The sequence below is a fragment of the Notolabrus celidotus genome, chromosome 12 (genome assembly GCF_009762535.1).
Source record: "Notolabrus celidotus isolate fNotCel1 chromosome 12, fNotCel1.pri, whole genome shotgun sequence".
Classification (NCBI taxonomy): Eukaryota; Metazoa; Chordata; class Actinopteri; order Labriformes; family Labridae; genus Notolabrus; species Notolabrus celidotus.
The window spans coordinates 14,749,446-14,764,220 of record NC_048283.1 but is presented as its reverse complement, the minus strand read 5'-3'; the positions used below and the strand labels follow the sequence as shown (position 1 = coordinate 14,764,220).

At 39.0% G+C, this 14,775-nt stretch overlaps 2 protein-coding genes across 2 annotated transcripts; one reads left to right on the top strand and one right to left on the bottom strand.

Annotated features, from left to right (window-relative positions):
- The first annotated feature begins 2,257 nt into the window (after window positions 1–2,257).
- cdc42ep5 (CDC42 effector protein (Rho GTPase binding) 5) lies at window positions 2,258–5,212 on the top strand. The gene is made up of 2 exons (XM_034697786.1): window positions 2,258–2,474; window positions 3,325–5,212. The coding sequence occupies exon 2, from the start codon at window positions 3,327–3,329 to the stop codon at window positions 4,233–4,235; it is 909 nt and encodes a 302-aa protein (XP_034553677.1). The 5' UTR covers window positions 2,258–2,474; window positions 3,325–3,326; the 3' UTR covers window positions 4,236–5,212.
- Window positions 5,213–5,404: 192 nt separating this feature from the next.
- Window positions 5,405–13,801, bottom strand: grwd1 (glutamate-rich WD repeat containing 1). Its single transcript, XM_034697785.1, has 7 exons — window positions 13,526–13,801; window positions 13,296–13,413; window positions 10,209–10,371; window positions 9,890–10,100; window positions 8,210–8,355; window positions 6,457–6,648; window positions 5,405–5,961 (listed from the first exon to the last, which is right to left on the bottom strand). Exons 1-7 carry the CDS (start codon window positions 13,746–13,748, stop codon window positions 5,653–5,655), a joined length of 1,362 nt encoding a protein of 453 aa, XP_034553676.1. The 5' UTR covers window positions 13,749–13,801; the 3' UTR covers window positions 5,405–5,652.
- Between the last annotated feature and the right edge of the window lie 974 nt (window positions 13,802–14,775).

Genomic DNA, 14,775 nt, shown 5'->3' with positions numbered 1-14,775 from the left:
TTGAGTACATGAGTGCAACCATTGTATGAAACAGGTTACGTTTTAATAAACAACTGGGCCTATTATTTGTGTAGCCTAAATAGTATTTGATACATGAAACTTAGCCTGATGTATTGCCCTTATCACTTAAATATTTAAAATTAAAGAATATAGTATTGAGGAAAACTTAACATCTTTCATTGAAGTCAAGTTACAATGCAAATATTCATTCTTTTTAGAGGGCAATATCCTCTCTGAGGTCAGGCTGCCCAACTTTTAAATGAGATACTGTATTGAGTAATTTCCAGCCCATTTCCCACAGTGAATGATTTGCTGTTCCCGCTGAATGAATAGTTTGTTCCAATTGTCTTGTCGGCTACATCATCATGCAAATATGTTGAGCATTTATGACAAGATCTCACAAACAATGACTCGCGAGCCAGCGCCATTGTGTTTGTACCTGCTGTTCAGTCATACTTGTTTCTTTAACCCATGGGAGGAAGCTGGATAATATGGACTCGTAAAATACATCTCTACCCAGCTCCTGTTGTTGATCCTAATTTGAGTTATATCTGTATGATATAAGTCATTTGTAAAGGAATTTCTTAATTATAAGTTTTATGTATAACAGTAAGGTTGTCTGTGAATTTATTTTGCACCAGACTGAGACCCTTCAAACTCTTGTCAGCTCAGAGGTGCAATAAAGGGTTTACTTCACTGACTGCATTCCACCGTAATTGCAGCGACTGTAAGTCAAACCCTTCATAATTGTTACAGTGTGAAATTACATTGGCCATGTGTACTGGTGAGTTATCAAGCTCTGCTTTTGCCTTAGGAAGTCTAAATGTATCAATCTGGCCCAGGCTGAGGGCACATTAGTTCAATGTCTAACTGGGCATCAAAATATTCTTGGGGAATTATATTCAACAGTCTTTAATTTTCACATAATGTAGGCTATTTCCACCATCTTAAACACATTTTGATATTATTTACCATAAACTGAATCAGCCCTTTACAGGCAAATGTTGTCTGTGTTACAGCCTGATACTGTGGCCTTTGTTGTTCATCAGCAAATGATTCTTCCATTGCCATGGCAATGAAGTTTATTCTGAACATGCTGTTCTGGTACCAAATAGTGCACTATGTGTGTGTTATTCCCCATTTAAAAACTGGGGTGTTACTTTTTTGTTTCATTTTGAAGTGTGGGGACTTTTATATTTATTACATTTTATTTGTTTGTTTTTGCTGATTTGCATCTTCAGGGGGAACTTATGGGCCAGAACTGACTGTCACAGATGTCATGGAAGTTGGAAAGTAGGCTTTATGGCTTGTTGACAATAATACAAATCTAGAATTTAGCCAGCCTCATGGCCCAAATACGTTTTTTAACAATATTTTAAACAATATCTAAATTTAAAAGTTAAGAATGAAAATAATCAAACATGCTCATAAACACCAACATTCATATAACTGCATAAACACATTCAGAATCCCCCTTCACAAATCTCTCTTCTTCCTCTCAACATTGTTTTTTTTCCCTCTCTCTCATAGTCTTTATCTTCTCTTTCTCTTTCTTTTTCTTTCTTGACAAAATAACTGAGTAATAGTTTTAATCCCTTCCATTACAGTCTATTCTTTTGTTTTGTTCTGTTTTGTCTTGTTTTTTTGTGATCATCATTCATAGTACAACTTTTTTATTTTTTACCCCTTTCTCTAAACTCTTTTTTGGGTAAGGTAGTCTATACCGGATAACTTTGTTTGATTATTGCTTTCAAAAGCTGCCTTTTCTTTTCTTTTCTGTTCTGTTTAATATTGAGCACTTTTATGTCTTTGCACTGTTGCATGTTAAAAAAATAAAGTAAAAAAAAAAGAATAATAAGGATTATATAATTTAGTTCATTTCCATTTTATCTCAAGCCTGAAGCACATTTCATACAAATGTTAGTGCTTTAGGCTATGAAGTTAAAAACAAGTCGTAGGATCATCATTATGGAACAAACCGAGTTAGAAGTGGCAGTATTTTGACCATGATTTTAACTGATAATCCTATAAATCCTTGCTGCAGTTTTATTTCCCCACAATTACATAACAGGGAAACTAAGTTTCAATCTGACATTTTTAATGGATATTTATAACCTTTTCTCACTTACAATCCCGACTATCTGCACTATCCTGTTGTTAATTATAACAACACAGACAACAAATTGAATATATCTTGTTATGAAAGCCTCCTGTGTATGAACTGGTCTCGCTCCTATCGAACACCGTCTGGTAAAGTCGACATCTTCTTTGATCCAGCTTTTACCAATAAGTGTCGCGTCACTTCCTCGCCCCATGCCCATCCCTTTGGAAAGAAAAAGAAAACTCACACAGACAAACGACGGCGAGAAAAAAGAGCGAGGGAAAAGTCGAGAGGGAAGCGAAAGCCAAAAGCCAGATGTAAGAGTTGGATACTTGAGAGGGAGCCGACCAAAGAGCAGAATATTCATTTTAAAGTAAGTTTTACTCTGTTTTCATGTTTCGGGAACTCTCAGTCAGATCAGTCGATTATTTTAACATTGATCCGACTCTCATTAGTCTGTCAGTAAGTGTAGACCTCATCATGTCTCAGTATTTGTCATAAATAACTCATAAAATTGTATCAAAAACACTTTTTTATAAGTGTTTTTCGAGAGTTTTGAGGCCAGGGGTCGGCCCGAAAGCCCCCTCCCCTTCTAAAAAGTAAGTCACACTCACGCAGAACCAGAATGATTTCTGAAATGTACTGGCCTCTTCTGATTTCAAGCGTACAGTTCTGTAACAGACATTGTTAGTAAAATCACTTGTTAATTATTATCAGATATAAGTAATATTGGCTTCCACATTAAGTAATAATGATTAACTTTTCAGTAGGTCCTTGTTGGCCTAGTTTTATCATACTAAACTTTGAATGTGATGCCCATCAAAGCAGTGCAACTCAGTGGCTTATAGCTGTCAGGGATTAAGTTTCTCACTTTAGAGAAAGATACTGTCTTGGTTTTGTCCACATACATCCCTGAGGGAAGAGAAAAGTATGTGCTAGCGTTGCATGAGTGTGTTTCAAGTACAAGTCTCAGCATGGCCTTCACAGCAGTTCAGTGCCAAAATGCTCATTGCCTTCCCTCATCATTGCACAACATGGTGAAGTGTTGACTCTTCTCTGTCTTATCAGGAGTCTGGGAGCCAGTACTTCAGTTTCTTTCTGCTATTTTTCTCTTTACACTGTGTTATCTTGTTTTCTCAGAGTATCACATCTGCCATGTACACCCTGCAAGCCTTTTAAAGTAAGAATTAACACTCCCCCTTTGTTCTTTTTTTTGTCTACAGTTATGCCACTGCACAAATCAACCCGGGCTCCTCGCCTGGACCCCACCATGATCTCAGCCCCATTGGGTGACTTTCGCCACACCATGCACATTGGGAGGGGAGGCGACGCCTTTGGCGACACGTCTTTCCTGTCCACCCTTGGCCCGGGCCAGGCCAGCAATGACCCGGGGTGTACAGGAAATGAAGCTCAGCCTGAGGTGATGGTCAACCACAGTGATGTTCACATGGATGCTTCTGGAAGCCCACAGAACACTGAGCTTCAGCACTCCGAGTCAGTGTCTTCATTCGACCTGGACCTGGATCTGGGCCCGTCCATGATGGGGGATGTACTAGGAGTGATGGATAGTATTGGGCTTGACTCCAATGAGGAGGATGTGTTCAGTCCCAAAAATGGCCCCTCCTTGGTGGGCTCAAAGCTGGGAAAAGGCCCCACCGAGACGTCTGTGAACATGCAGAACGAGCTGAACGGGAAGGACTTGGTTGGTTTGGATGAGAACCAGGTGGGAGACAGCAGGATACCAGATGGGAATGGGATCAAGCCAAAGGGGTTACGACCAAAAGTGCGATTCAGTGACAAACGTGAGGAGATCATTCGCCACGCATCTGAAGAGGATGAGGGTCAGGGGTTCGATTTCCAGGATGAAGATCAGCTGGAGGTTCATAGTCCAACAAGGGTTGAGGGTGAGAGGCTTGAGAGTGTAGGAGGTGGAGGTGAAACTGAGTTCACCAATCACAGAGTAGATCTGCCGCCTAGTCCTGCCTCATCTCACAGCTCAGAGTATGAAGGAGAGACCTCATTGGACAGGAGGAGGGTTGACAGCTGCCACTCAGTGACTGATTCAGAGGAGGAGGAGGGGGAGGGACGGGGCTACACATTTGAAGATGAGTTTGATGATGAAATCGGTCTATAGGGGACAGGTACAGTCGCCCCTTGAAACAAATCTTTGCTGTCAAATAAATCAAGCATACTGTATTTTCTTTAAGTCATTACTTCAGTATCCTTTGAATGGGAGACCCAAAAAGAATGCAAGCTGGATTTTTTTCTAAGACTCAGTGGAAGATTCACAGTTTGACGATGTTGCTCTACTGGAAAAGACATTTTCGTTTTATCTGCATGGGTAACAGATTTGCAGAAGACAATTCAATGTGTAATCTAGGTAACAGAGATGAAAGGTTCGTAGCACTTTGATGCAGTATGTTGATCTGGATGTTTCTCTATGAAACTGAGGCTCAGTGAAAGATTGATTTTGGTGAAATTAATAATGCTTGCTTTGTAAAGTTCCTGTGTCTTACATTTGCTGTCTTAAGGGCACACAACATGTGTTGTGAGCTGGACATTTACTGCCTTAAATAGAGTTTTATGCTTACATTAATGTACCTTGTGCCTTATCCATGTCTTAATAGTTATATCTCATATGCATGTTTATTACAGTCTTCATTTCTTCTTTGTGTTAAGCTTCATAAATGGTTCCCAGAGACTTTGTGAGAAAATAAAAGTTAAATACTGTGAATCTGTCACATTCCAGATATAGCAATGTGACTGTCTTTTGTTCACACCAAATCAGATCTTTTTTCTTAATGCAGTTATTTAGCATGTTTAAACATACCAAAGAGTTTCTTTTTGCTTTTGGGCTTGTACCTTAATGCTCAGACAATCATGGGAATATTATTGGTCGATTGTAAATTAAGACCAGCGGTTTATTTTTGCACGTCTCTGGCTTTTACAGTTGACTTCATTGAAGACGTATTTTATTACACAATGCTGTAAGAGAGAGATCATTCTGCTCATCTGATGAAAATGCTGGTTGGAACATATCTTTTAATCCCATGGTTTAAAAAGGATTAAAGTGAGAACAATAAAACAGTCATTGGGATATTTAAATATTCACCCGCCTTGGCTTGGATTCTTTTTTTTTTCTTTAGAAATGTTTTCAGGGCAAGACCAGAGTACAAGGGGAAAGTGTTCACTGGGAATATGAAGATCCTTAGGGCCTGGACTATTTTGTATAACCACTACTTAAAATAAAGACATTATGTGCTTTCCTCCATTATGGGGATAACAAACCGAGCAAATCACAAATACCATTTAAAAACACAAGGATTTAAACTTTTATTTTAAGCATGAGATAAAGAATGCTTAAAATATTTTATGTATCTGTAAAACATACAGAATCTTAAAGATTTGCACACATTTTGGCTCCCTGTTGGCCAATAAGAGAGAGAATGTATTAACTACACAGTTTGGTTATATACATTATTGAACATACTGGGAATTACAGATCATAACACGTGTGTTGTCTTCTGTGTTCTCTTAAACACACAAACGGGCTACACAGATATCGTCCTGTACACATTAAACCCTGACAACGCCGTGGAGATCATCACTCCAGGGATCTGTGGGTGCCAGTGGATCTCCTTGATCTCTGACTGACCCTGGTGCAGGAACAGCAGCTGAGGGGGTAAGTCTTTCACCCCCTCCACCCTGGCACCCACATCACATGACTCCACAGACAGATCCCACTGGCTGACGACATCATCTGCGCCGGAGGCGGCAAACACGCTTGAGTCCACGGGGCTCCACTCCACAGATGTGACGGGAGCACTGTGCTGTTTGAAGTTCGCCACAGGTCGCCCAGTCTACAGGTAGAGGTGGAACAAGAGGAGCTTTTAGATGGGATGCTTGTTTAATCACAAACAGTTTCAGGATATGAAAGTATCAATCTAAACATGTTCCCTTATCAACATGTACATTTGTAACCAGCTTCAGGAACATGTTAAGTGTAGATTAAAAATAGGTTCCTGTATCAGGAGTTAAGTGGGTGCGGTAACAACACACCACCATGTTACATGTACAATAGGGAACAAATGTTAATAGTTAGGTGGAGCTGCTCGACTGTGGTGGTGTTTGATTAAGCGATGGCGTAATACAGAAAGGGCTCAACACTGTTTGTCTTGCGGCTTTAATGGGGGTTATTATGTTGTGATGACACACAGAGACAAAACAGTAACATCATCACTCGCCGTCATACATCAACAAGCTATGATTCACAGCTGTACGGGAACAAATGAATGACTCTGAATGAGCTGTATCATTAAGAACGAAGTTATTTAACAAAACAAATTAGACCATACCTTGAACTGACGCAGGTCCCAGACTTTCAGAAGCCCATCGTCTCCTCCTGACAGGAGGAAGGGTTCACTTCTGTTCCAGCTGATCACATTGACATCTGAGGAGTGGGCTTCATTGGCTGAAAGCATTGAGTTTGGTGGTGCACGGATATCCCAGACACGAATAGACTGATCCACTGAACACGATGCAAAAACCTGAGGCAAACAGGAAAGAACAGTTTCTTGAGATATAAATCTGAGATGTGAACAAATATACACAAAACAAGAAAAAAATGACACTACTGTTTCTAGCACAACTATTTTAACTGTTGGGGAGGAGTGCTTGAGACTTGATCTGTATTTAATGCAGTTGTCCTTCCTTGCTGCATTGCAAAATAAAGTCAACATCAGTTAGGGTGCACAAGTAAGCATGACAAAATGCAAATTCTCTGTGCGCTCATATAAGTAAAAAGATAACATACCCAAACAGGCTGCAGGATTCCAAACCACATACCATGGACTAGTTTGGTGACTGAATAGTTCTAGCGTGAACACATAACTTTCATATTTAGGTCTGTGATTGCACATAGTTGAACACACAGGTGGTGTTTTAAACCTCACTTTAAACCTACTTTATTCATTCCAAACATTCATTCCCCTCACACACCCTGCTGGGTTGCAATCCAAACACCTGTAATGCACCGGTGAGCTGGCAAGCTCTGACATCCCTGTGAAGACTCTTATTCTCTTCATATAAATCATCCAACTTTTAAGGCACCATTCTGGTCAGTGGGGAGAGGACATAATGCCCATGTTTACTTAACACAGTGCCTCAGGAGGATATTTCAGTTGATAGCTGGAACATAACCTGTGAGAAGGCTCAGACCCAAACAGCTAACACAAACTTAAAATTACTTCAATATAATTGGTTAATGCGGACTTATGTAATGTATGAATGTATGTCAAATTGAATAAATATAACAGCAATATACCTGACAGTTGCTTTAAATGTAAAGATGCTCAAGACACCTTTATACACTGCATTTGGGAGTGTGACAGAGTTAGGAACTTCTGGAGGGAGATGATCAATAATGTCAGTACTATTTTGTCAGTAACCATTCCAGTAGACTCCAAGATGATCTTGTTACACGTGTATCCGAGTGGTCTTAATTTGAGAATCAAGCAATGCAAGTTTATTGATTTTGCTATACTGCAAGCAAAACAAACATTGGCCTTTAAATGGAAGAAAACTGAAGCACCTACAATCGGTACTGGGATTAGAAATATGGCACAATGTATGTCAATGGAGAGAATAACATATACCTTGAAAAACAAATTAACAGTCTATGAGGGAATCTGGAAACCATTTAATAGATTATATTACAAGCGGAGATATAGGAGGGCTTTTACAGGCTGAAAACCAAGACTGAGATACTTATACGGACTTGTGGTAGATCCCAGAAAAATGATGAAGACGATGAGAACTGGTGTAACTTACATTCTTGTGTATGTGTATGTATATTTTACTTTATTCAAGGTACCTTTAAATGAAATAGAGATTCTGTCTTGTGTGTTTAACAGACTTTGAGAGAGAGATGAATGTGGGTGGGAAGGGGTGATTTGTTAGTTTGGGAGAAAATAATACAAAATGATAATGTAATATTTATGTCTGTATAATGCACAATGTACATGGAAAAGTCAATAAAGATATTGTTTAAAAAAAAAAACACAGGGCCTCAGTCTGACCTATTACACCATCATTTTCCTGCTAACATACCGTAGCTTCTGTGGGTGACCACTGCAGATCCTCCACAGACTTGCTGTGGGAGCTGAAAGGCCGTTGGTCGATCTGCCATGAAGTCCCGCCCTCTCGTGGTTCCCAGACGTGGATGTTCTTTTTGCAGTCACCGCTGACAAGACGACCTGATAATAAAGAACACGCAAAACACTTGAGATGTTTTAACCCTAAATGTCTATTAATCAGATTTTTCTCACCTTTTGTGAAATGTAACTTATCTAAAATAAAGTATTTGAAATTTAATGGTGAAATATTTTAAACAACCCTTTTGATGTCATGTCTCTTTCTCCATTTTGGTTTTCTGTCCTTGTTCACAAATAGTCATGCTGATGAGGGCCCCTCTCTGAACTGCTCCACCTTGAACTGTTCCGACTGGATTCTTTGTATATATTAGCAAAATGAATTATTTTTGTTTGTTTGTGTCTTGTATGTTCAGCAAAGGAACTCTGGTTAGTCTCAGTGAAACTTGGTTTTTTAAACAACCTGTTCCATAGGCTGAGTAAAGTAATTGTGGTGCTCTCAGGATCTGGATTAAAGTGCTTGAAGGTGCAGGATACTAAAAGCTTAACTGTTGGCCATCGAGCATTTCATTTGCATGCATATATTTTTATTAAAACCACAATTCAAGATGTTTTGATACTATTAGATTTGGTCATCGTTGGCATTAAACTGTTGCAGTTGAAAACTTGCACAGAAATCTCTGATGCTGAAGTGACAGAGTGACCGACCTGTACATCGAGTACACACAGTTCTTCTAATGTTACTTTCACTTTGCACAGTTGGCCTGAGGCCTGTGCTATGAAGCCAGTTCAACATACCCAGGATATCTTTTCATTATCTGGCTTGACTAAGTAATCATTCTAAGGGGTCACATGACAGTGTTTATTAACTCTATAGGTCAACCCAAGGCCTCTTCATCCAGCCATGAGCATGTTTACATAAAAAGAGTGTTGTTTGCTGCACATGTCCAGCCACAATAATCAAAATGACTGCTGTCAGCAGAGCGGCACATTTTCAAAGAAGAAACAATGCTATTTGAAAAACAGGGAAAGTTACACTTTATCAAGGAATTAAGCAACATATTTGCAGAAGCTTAATGCAGGAACGACAGCTGTCAAGAATCATGTCTGTGTGGATGCACAAGTTAAAGTGCTTTGAATATTACTACAAGTTGGCAAAGTAGCCTTAAATAACATCTTTGTATGAAAGGAATGTGCTGCTTCAGTATTTCTATGTCTTTTATGGCAGCTTTAGCCGTCTACTTTCAGCTGAAATCCAGTAAAGTCAAACAGTCACATAAAACAGAAATATAAAAACATCATTCAAACAGGTAAGAAGGGCTACTTTTATATCCTTGTACTTTAAAAAGTACAAAGCTCAAGTGCTTCAATCAGACTAAGTCATAGGATGGTATCATTATTATGGAAAGCCAAAAGCCTTTTCTGCTCTTTGAACCCTCACTCATGTGTGCACCACAAAACCCTAAAAGATCTTTTACTGGTGGTGCAATGTTTAAGAGATTTGCCTGGCGAGTAGGCAGTGCTTTTATGTTGTTTAATGTGTCATAAGAAAATAACCTGCCACAAAACCTGAGACGTGCATAAGTCATGTATGCAGCATTTAGTCTTTTTTACAACTGAGGAACAGGTACATAATTACCTGGCACTGTAGGTGACCAATCTATAGCAAAGCCTTCAGTCATGTGTCCTGAGAAACTGAATAGAGCTGTAGCTTCCTTCTGCTGAGCGACAAAAGCTGCCATGGCAGCAGAGTTGTGGACGGCCTCCAGCTGAGGTTGGAGGTCAAATATCTCCACCTGTCCCTTCTCAGACCAGACAGCAGCCAGTGACTGCTTTCCACGCTGAGTCACCTGAAAAAATGAGAGGACAATCAGTACTCAGGGACATTAACCTGTAAGGCCTTTTATTTAGAAGACAAGATGTATGTTAGGAATTTAGGAAAATGGTACATAACATACTCTGACTCTATTAATCCCTCCATAGTGAGGCATCATGGCCAGTTCCATCTGTGGCTTCTTATCTTCATCCTCCTCATCGTTATCACTTTCTTCTTCACTGCTTTCTTCTCCCTCCTTTTCTTTCTCTGTTCCATGAAGGTTGTGCATGCGCATGACAAGAAGTCTGCAAGGAAGTGTGTACTTGATTAGGATGTAGATGACAACTTGACTGTCTCTTTACCTTGTACCAGGGCACAGTGCTGATTTGAAACTATTATTTCAGAGCATGCAGATGATAGCAAACTACTTGAAACTGAAGAATCTAACATGGCCATAAAAAATCTGCAACATTTTCCACCCCCCTTTAGACGACCCTTTAAGTGTTCCGTACGAGGAAAATTATGTTTTCATGCTGTCATGATGTCATCACAGAAATAAAACTGCAAAAACAGCTTCTGTTTTTTTAATGTTCCTCAATTCTTACCCTTACATTTGAAATATTAACTTTTTAAGTTTGTATTGTTTGTGTTTTCTACCACTGACATCAACTCTGCAACAAAAATGCTCCCACACAAAGTTACAGCTCAAATGCAGTTTTACTGCATTTCAGCTCTTCAAATTAAAATAAAATATTATTTATACTTTCTGCTTGTTAACAACATTGTAAATGGAGTCCCCTCTGAATATTCCTTTGTTACTTTTGTTCTGTAACTGCCTTAATTGTACTGGAGAGTGAGAATCTTCTGCTCTTTAAAATATCAAGTATGTCCATAAACTTTAATGTAGAGTCGAACAATAGTAACAGTTAAAACGTACTGAACTGTAGTGTCTCTCAGACAAACATCACATTCACATAGTCAGGTTGCTTCAGTCTCTTGCAAACATAGTTTTTATGTTAAATTTAAGACTTTTTGGGACAAAAATCTATATTAGCTTAAAACTAAAACAAAATCTTTAAGGCATCCATCTCTCGAGGAGCACTACGGATAATATTGTCAAATTATTCAAATTTGTAGGTTTATGTATGATTTGATGAATTATTGGTGTAAATATTATTATTATTATTATTAGTAGTAGTAGTAGTAGATTTTCTATATATTCTCTTCCCAAAATCCAGCTACTGGCTTTGAAAACAGAACAGACAGACATTGCAGCTGTGCTACATTTTGCCTCAGAACGAATGCACCTTGGTACAGATGCCCCAATTTGTTAAGTGTATGTTGTCTGAACTATTTTGTCCTTGTGCCCTCTGCTTGCATCTCAGGTTAGAGGGACTACAAAACAAGGAAAGTAAAAGCTCTTGTTTTCCTCTCCAACTGTTGGCTTCCTTTATCTTGTCAGCCTAAATGGTTTGCCTCAGCTTTTCCTCTTTGTGACAGTGTAGTCGGTATTTTTCAAGGTTGTTTAGTGACACCTGAAGGTTGCTTGTATTCTTCATTCCTTTTGGGGGTTTCATAAGTACAGTGCTGTCATCATGACTGTCCATAGTGTCCAATTTACCTTTTGTCTATTCCACTTATACAAAATGATTTATATTCTATTTTGTGTTAAGGATTACATTATATTTTTCATTAGTCATTAGTCCTTTTGGGAGAGTTTTTGCTTACCTGAATTCAGGGTTTTATATGTTGTAGTGATTGTGACATAATGCTGCGTTAATCAAATTTGTACATACTTATTTGTGCTGATTATTCATATCCATTTAGTATTTTTTAATCTTGGTCCATTTCTAATTGAGTAAATGTAACTGTTCATTTACATTTATATGCATACTGTTTTTTAATGACAGTAAGTTCAGGGGCATAGACAGTTTAGGCAAATGATAGGGGCGCCGTCTGTCCATAGAGGGCGCAGCTAAATGAGTGAGGAAGAAAATTTGAAGATAAAAGGAAAAATAATATTGTTTCATCTAATTTAATTTTGGGTTAAATTGAGGACTGATGCCAGTAAACATTTAAAAGCTTGTGATTCATCTATGTTTAAAAAAAAAAAAAAAAAAAAAAAAAGGTTTCCAAAGCAGTTCTTAAAGTCTTTAAGTGTTCATGATTTACTTGTCTATGTTTTGTTTTTGTTGTTTTCTTCACACCTTTGAAGCTGTTAGCTTAATTAAATAGAAAATGTAGGTTCGGCTTAAATAAGCATTTTGCTTCTGCCTTTTCAATCATCACTTAATATATTACTGTTGCTTTGTCCCCATACTGTAGGCGAGCCCGGTTTGGCAGAATCTTTGTCCCGTCGGCCATAGCTCAGCTAAATAACATGCCCATATAATGTGTCCGGTGTGTTTATATGTGTCCGGTGTGTTCATATGTGTTTATATGTGTCCGGTGTGTTTATATTTGTCCGGTTTGCATATATGTGTCCGATGTGTTTATATGTGTCCAGTGTGTTTATATGTGTCCAGTGTGTATATATGTGTCCGGTGTGTTCATATGTGTTTATATGTGTCCGGTGTGTGTATATGTGTCAGGTGTGTTTATATGTGTCCAGTGTGTGTATATGTGTCCGGTGTGTTTATATGTGTCCGGTGTGTTTATATGTGTCCGGTGTGTTCATGTGTCCAGTGTGTTTATATGTGGGATGATGTGCACCATTGTTGTGAGGCTGGGTGGATGTTTATTGTTATTTCTGTTTTATACATGCATTCTTGTACAGACGGTGACAACAAATCGCCTTATTAAGGCCAAATAAAAATCTATCTATCTATCTATCTATCTATCTATCTATCTATCTATCTATCTATCTATCAATCAGTGTCTGAACTTTGAAAATTATTGTGTTATATAATGACTGAATAAATTCTTCTACTATTACATTATGTACTTTGAAATTGTGTTTTTTTTCCTGCTTAAAAATCAGTGTTGTTACCATTTTATTAATGTTCTTTTAAAATAAGAAGATGTGTAAAACATAAAGCTGTATGTCAGTTGCCTTTCAGTGTATATGTGATGTGATTGTTGGTGGAGTTGGTTACAATACAAGGGGCACCAGTTAAAATATTGCCTAGGGCACCAAGTCGGTTAGAGCCTGCTCTGAGTAAGTTAAATCTCCTCGATCCTCCTTGCATGGTCAACATGTATAATCTGTATGCAGAGTGGAGGTGTGTACCTGTTGCTCATTGCTGTGTCTGCCTGTGTGCCTGCACACAACAGCATGGAGTGAGGGAATTGCTCCCTGCCATCTCCGTCCCCATCTCTCAACACGTCAAAGCTCAGACACGGAGCACCTAAACACAAACAACAAAACACAGTTCGTGTATTCACATTGGAGCTACTGTAACTGTACATAGTGGCAAAAATAGATGTATTCATTGGGTAACTTGAGCGGCTCAAACTTGCCTGTTTGGCACTCATGGTACATGCGGTAAGCGGACCGGTCCATCTCTAACTCTTCTCCGGGCTTAAGTGGCTCGATCCCGGGGACGTAAACCTTCTTCTCTCCGTTTCCATCCTCGCCTTCTTCATCCATATCTTCTCCTTCATCGTCATCGCTGCCTGCTTCGTCCATCTCCTCCATCTCGGGTCCTTCCTCGGCAAACGTGTCTTCATCGGGCGCAGACATGTTGGAAGAGTTTGCTTACTTCCGGTATGCTGAGCGGCCACGTGGTTTAAACACCCTGCACTCACTCGCCCTCCCTCCCCTGTCTCTCCCTGGTCTCTCCCTCTTTCCCCTCTCTCCCTGTCTCTCCCTCCATTTACGGGAATTCAGTTGGCTTGTCTCTCGCTTAGATCCCTGCTGCCAGGAAAACTCAGACTTACAAATATTTGTGTAGGAAATTGCACAAACTATGTTTCTGAAACATAACTGTGAACCCAGCCTGAGTTAAGTGGATGTTCAATGTTCTCTCACTCCCCAGAGAACATAAGTCTTTTGAAGAATACAATTAATCATTTCCATTTTAAGTTGCAGGGACGGTTTCAGATGGGGACAAGAAGTAGCATTGATCTCCCTTGAAATCTGATTGGCCACCACAGGTGCCAACAATATAATCCCTAACTCTTATTGCCTGTTTGATTTTCAGAGGCAGGACTTGAGTTAAAACCAGTTACTTAGGCTGAATTGCAACAGGCTGCTACAGGCTTTCTTTTAATTTCAGTGTTGCACATTTCCATTTGTCGGTACTTAAAATTGGGACTTAAAGACATTGAGTTGAGCTGAGATTTACATTTTGCAATAATGTTTTTAAAAGTTGATAAATATACACAGGAATGCAACATATTTTCGTTACTTAAGGTAAGTAAAGTAGATGTGATTAATATATATAGAAAGGGCAAACAAACACAATTTGTGTGTGAATGAACAAAAACTAGCTACATGCCACCCCTGTATAAATCAGAGCCCAAGTTGAGCCCCCCTAGCCAAAAAAGTCTGGATGTGCCCCTGCTAATACACAAGGATTTTGTTGGACTTTAGTTTTCTCAATTTTTCCAAATTACTCTTTTAGTCCAATGATTATATAACTCCTGTTATTTGCATTCATGCTGTGTCATGCCTGACTCATCCCCAACAATCATGACAGAAATTCTGCAGAAAATGGTCAGTTTTTAAAAGACTGAAGTGCAATCCAAAACTCTTTCCCATCCTGTCC

Bases quoted from the DNA above. Each gene is read 5' to 3' on its own strand.
- cdc42ep5 (XM_034697786.1), top strand. From the start codon at position 3,327: ATGCCACTGCACAAATCAACCCGGGCTCCTCGCCTGGACCCCACCATG.
- grwd1 (XM_034697785.1), bottom strand. From the start codon at position 13,748: ATGTCTGCGCCCGATGAAGACACGTTTGCCGAGGAAGGACCCGAGATG. The intron at 10,372-13,295 runs GTACACACCTCC...ACTTCCTTGCAG, and splicing joins GACACAGCAATGAGCAACAG to ACTTCTTGTCATGCGCATGC. The intron at 6,649-8,209 runs GTATGTTAGCAG...TGTTTGCCTCAG, and splicing joins GGTCACCCACAGAAGCTACG to GTTTTTGCATCGTGTTCAGT.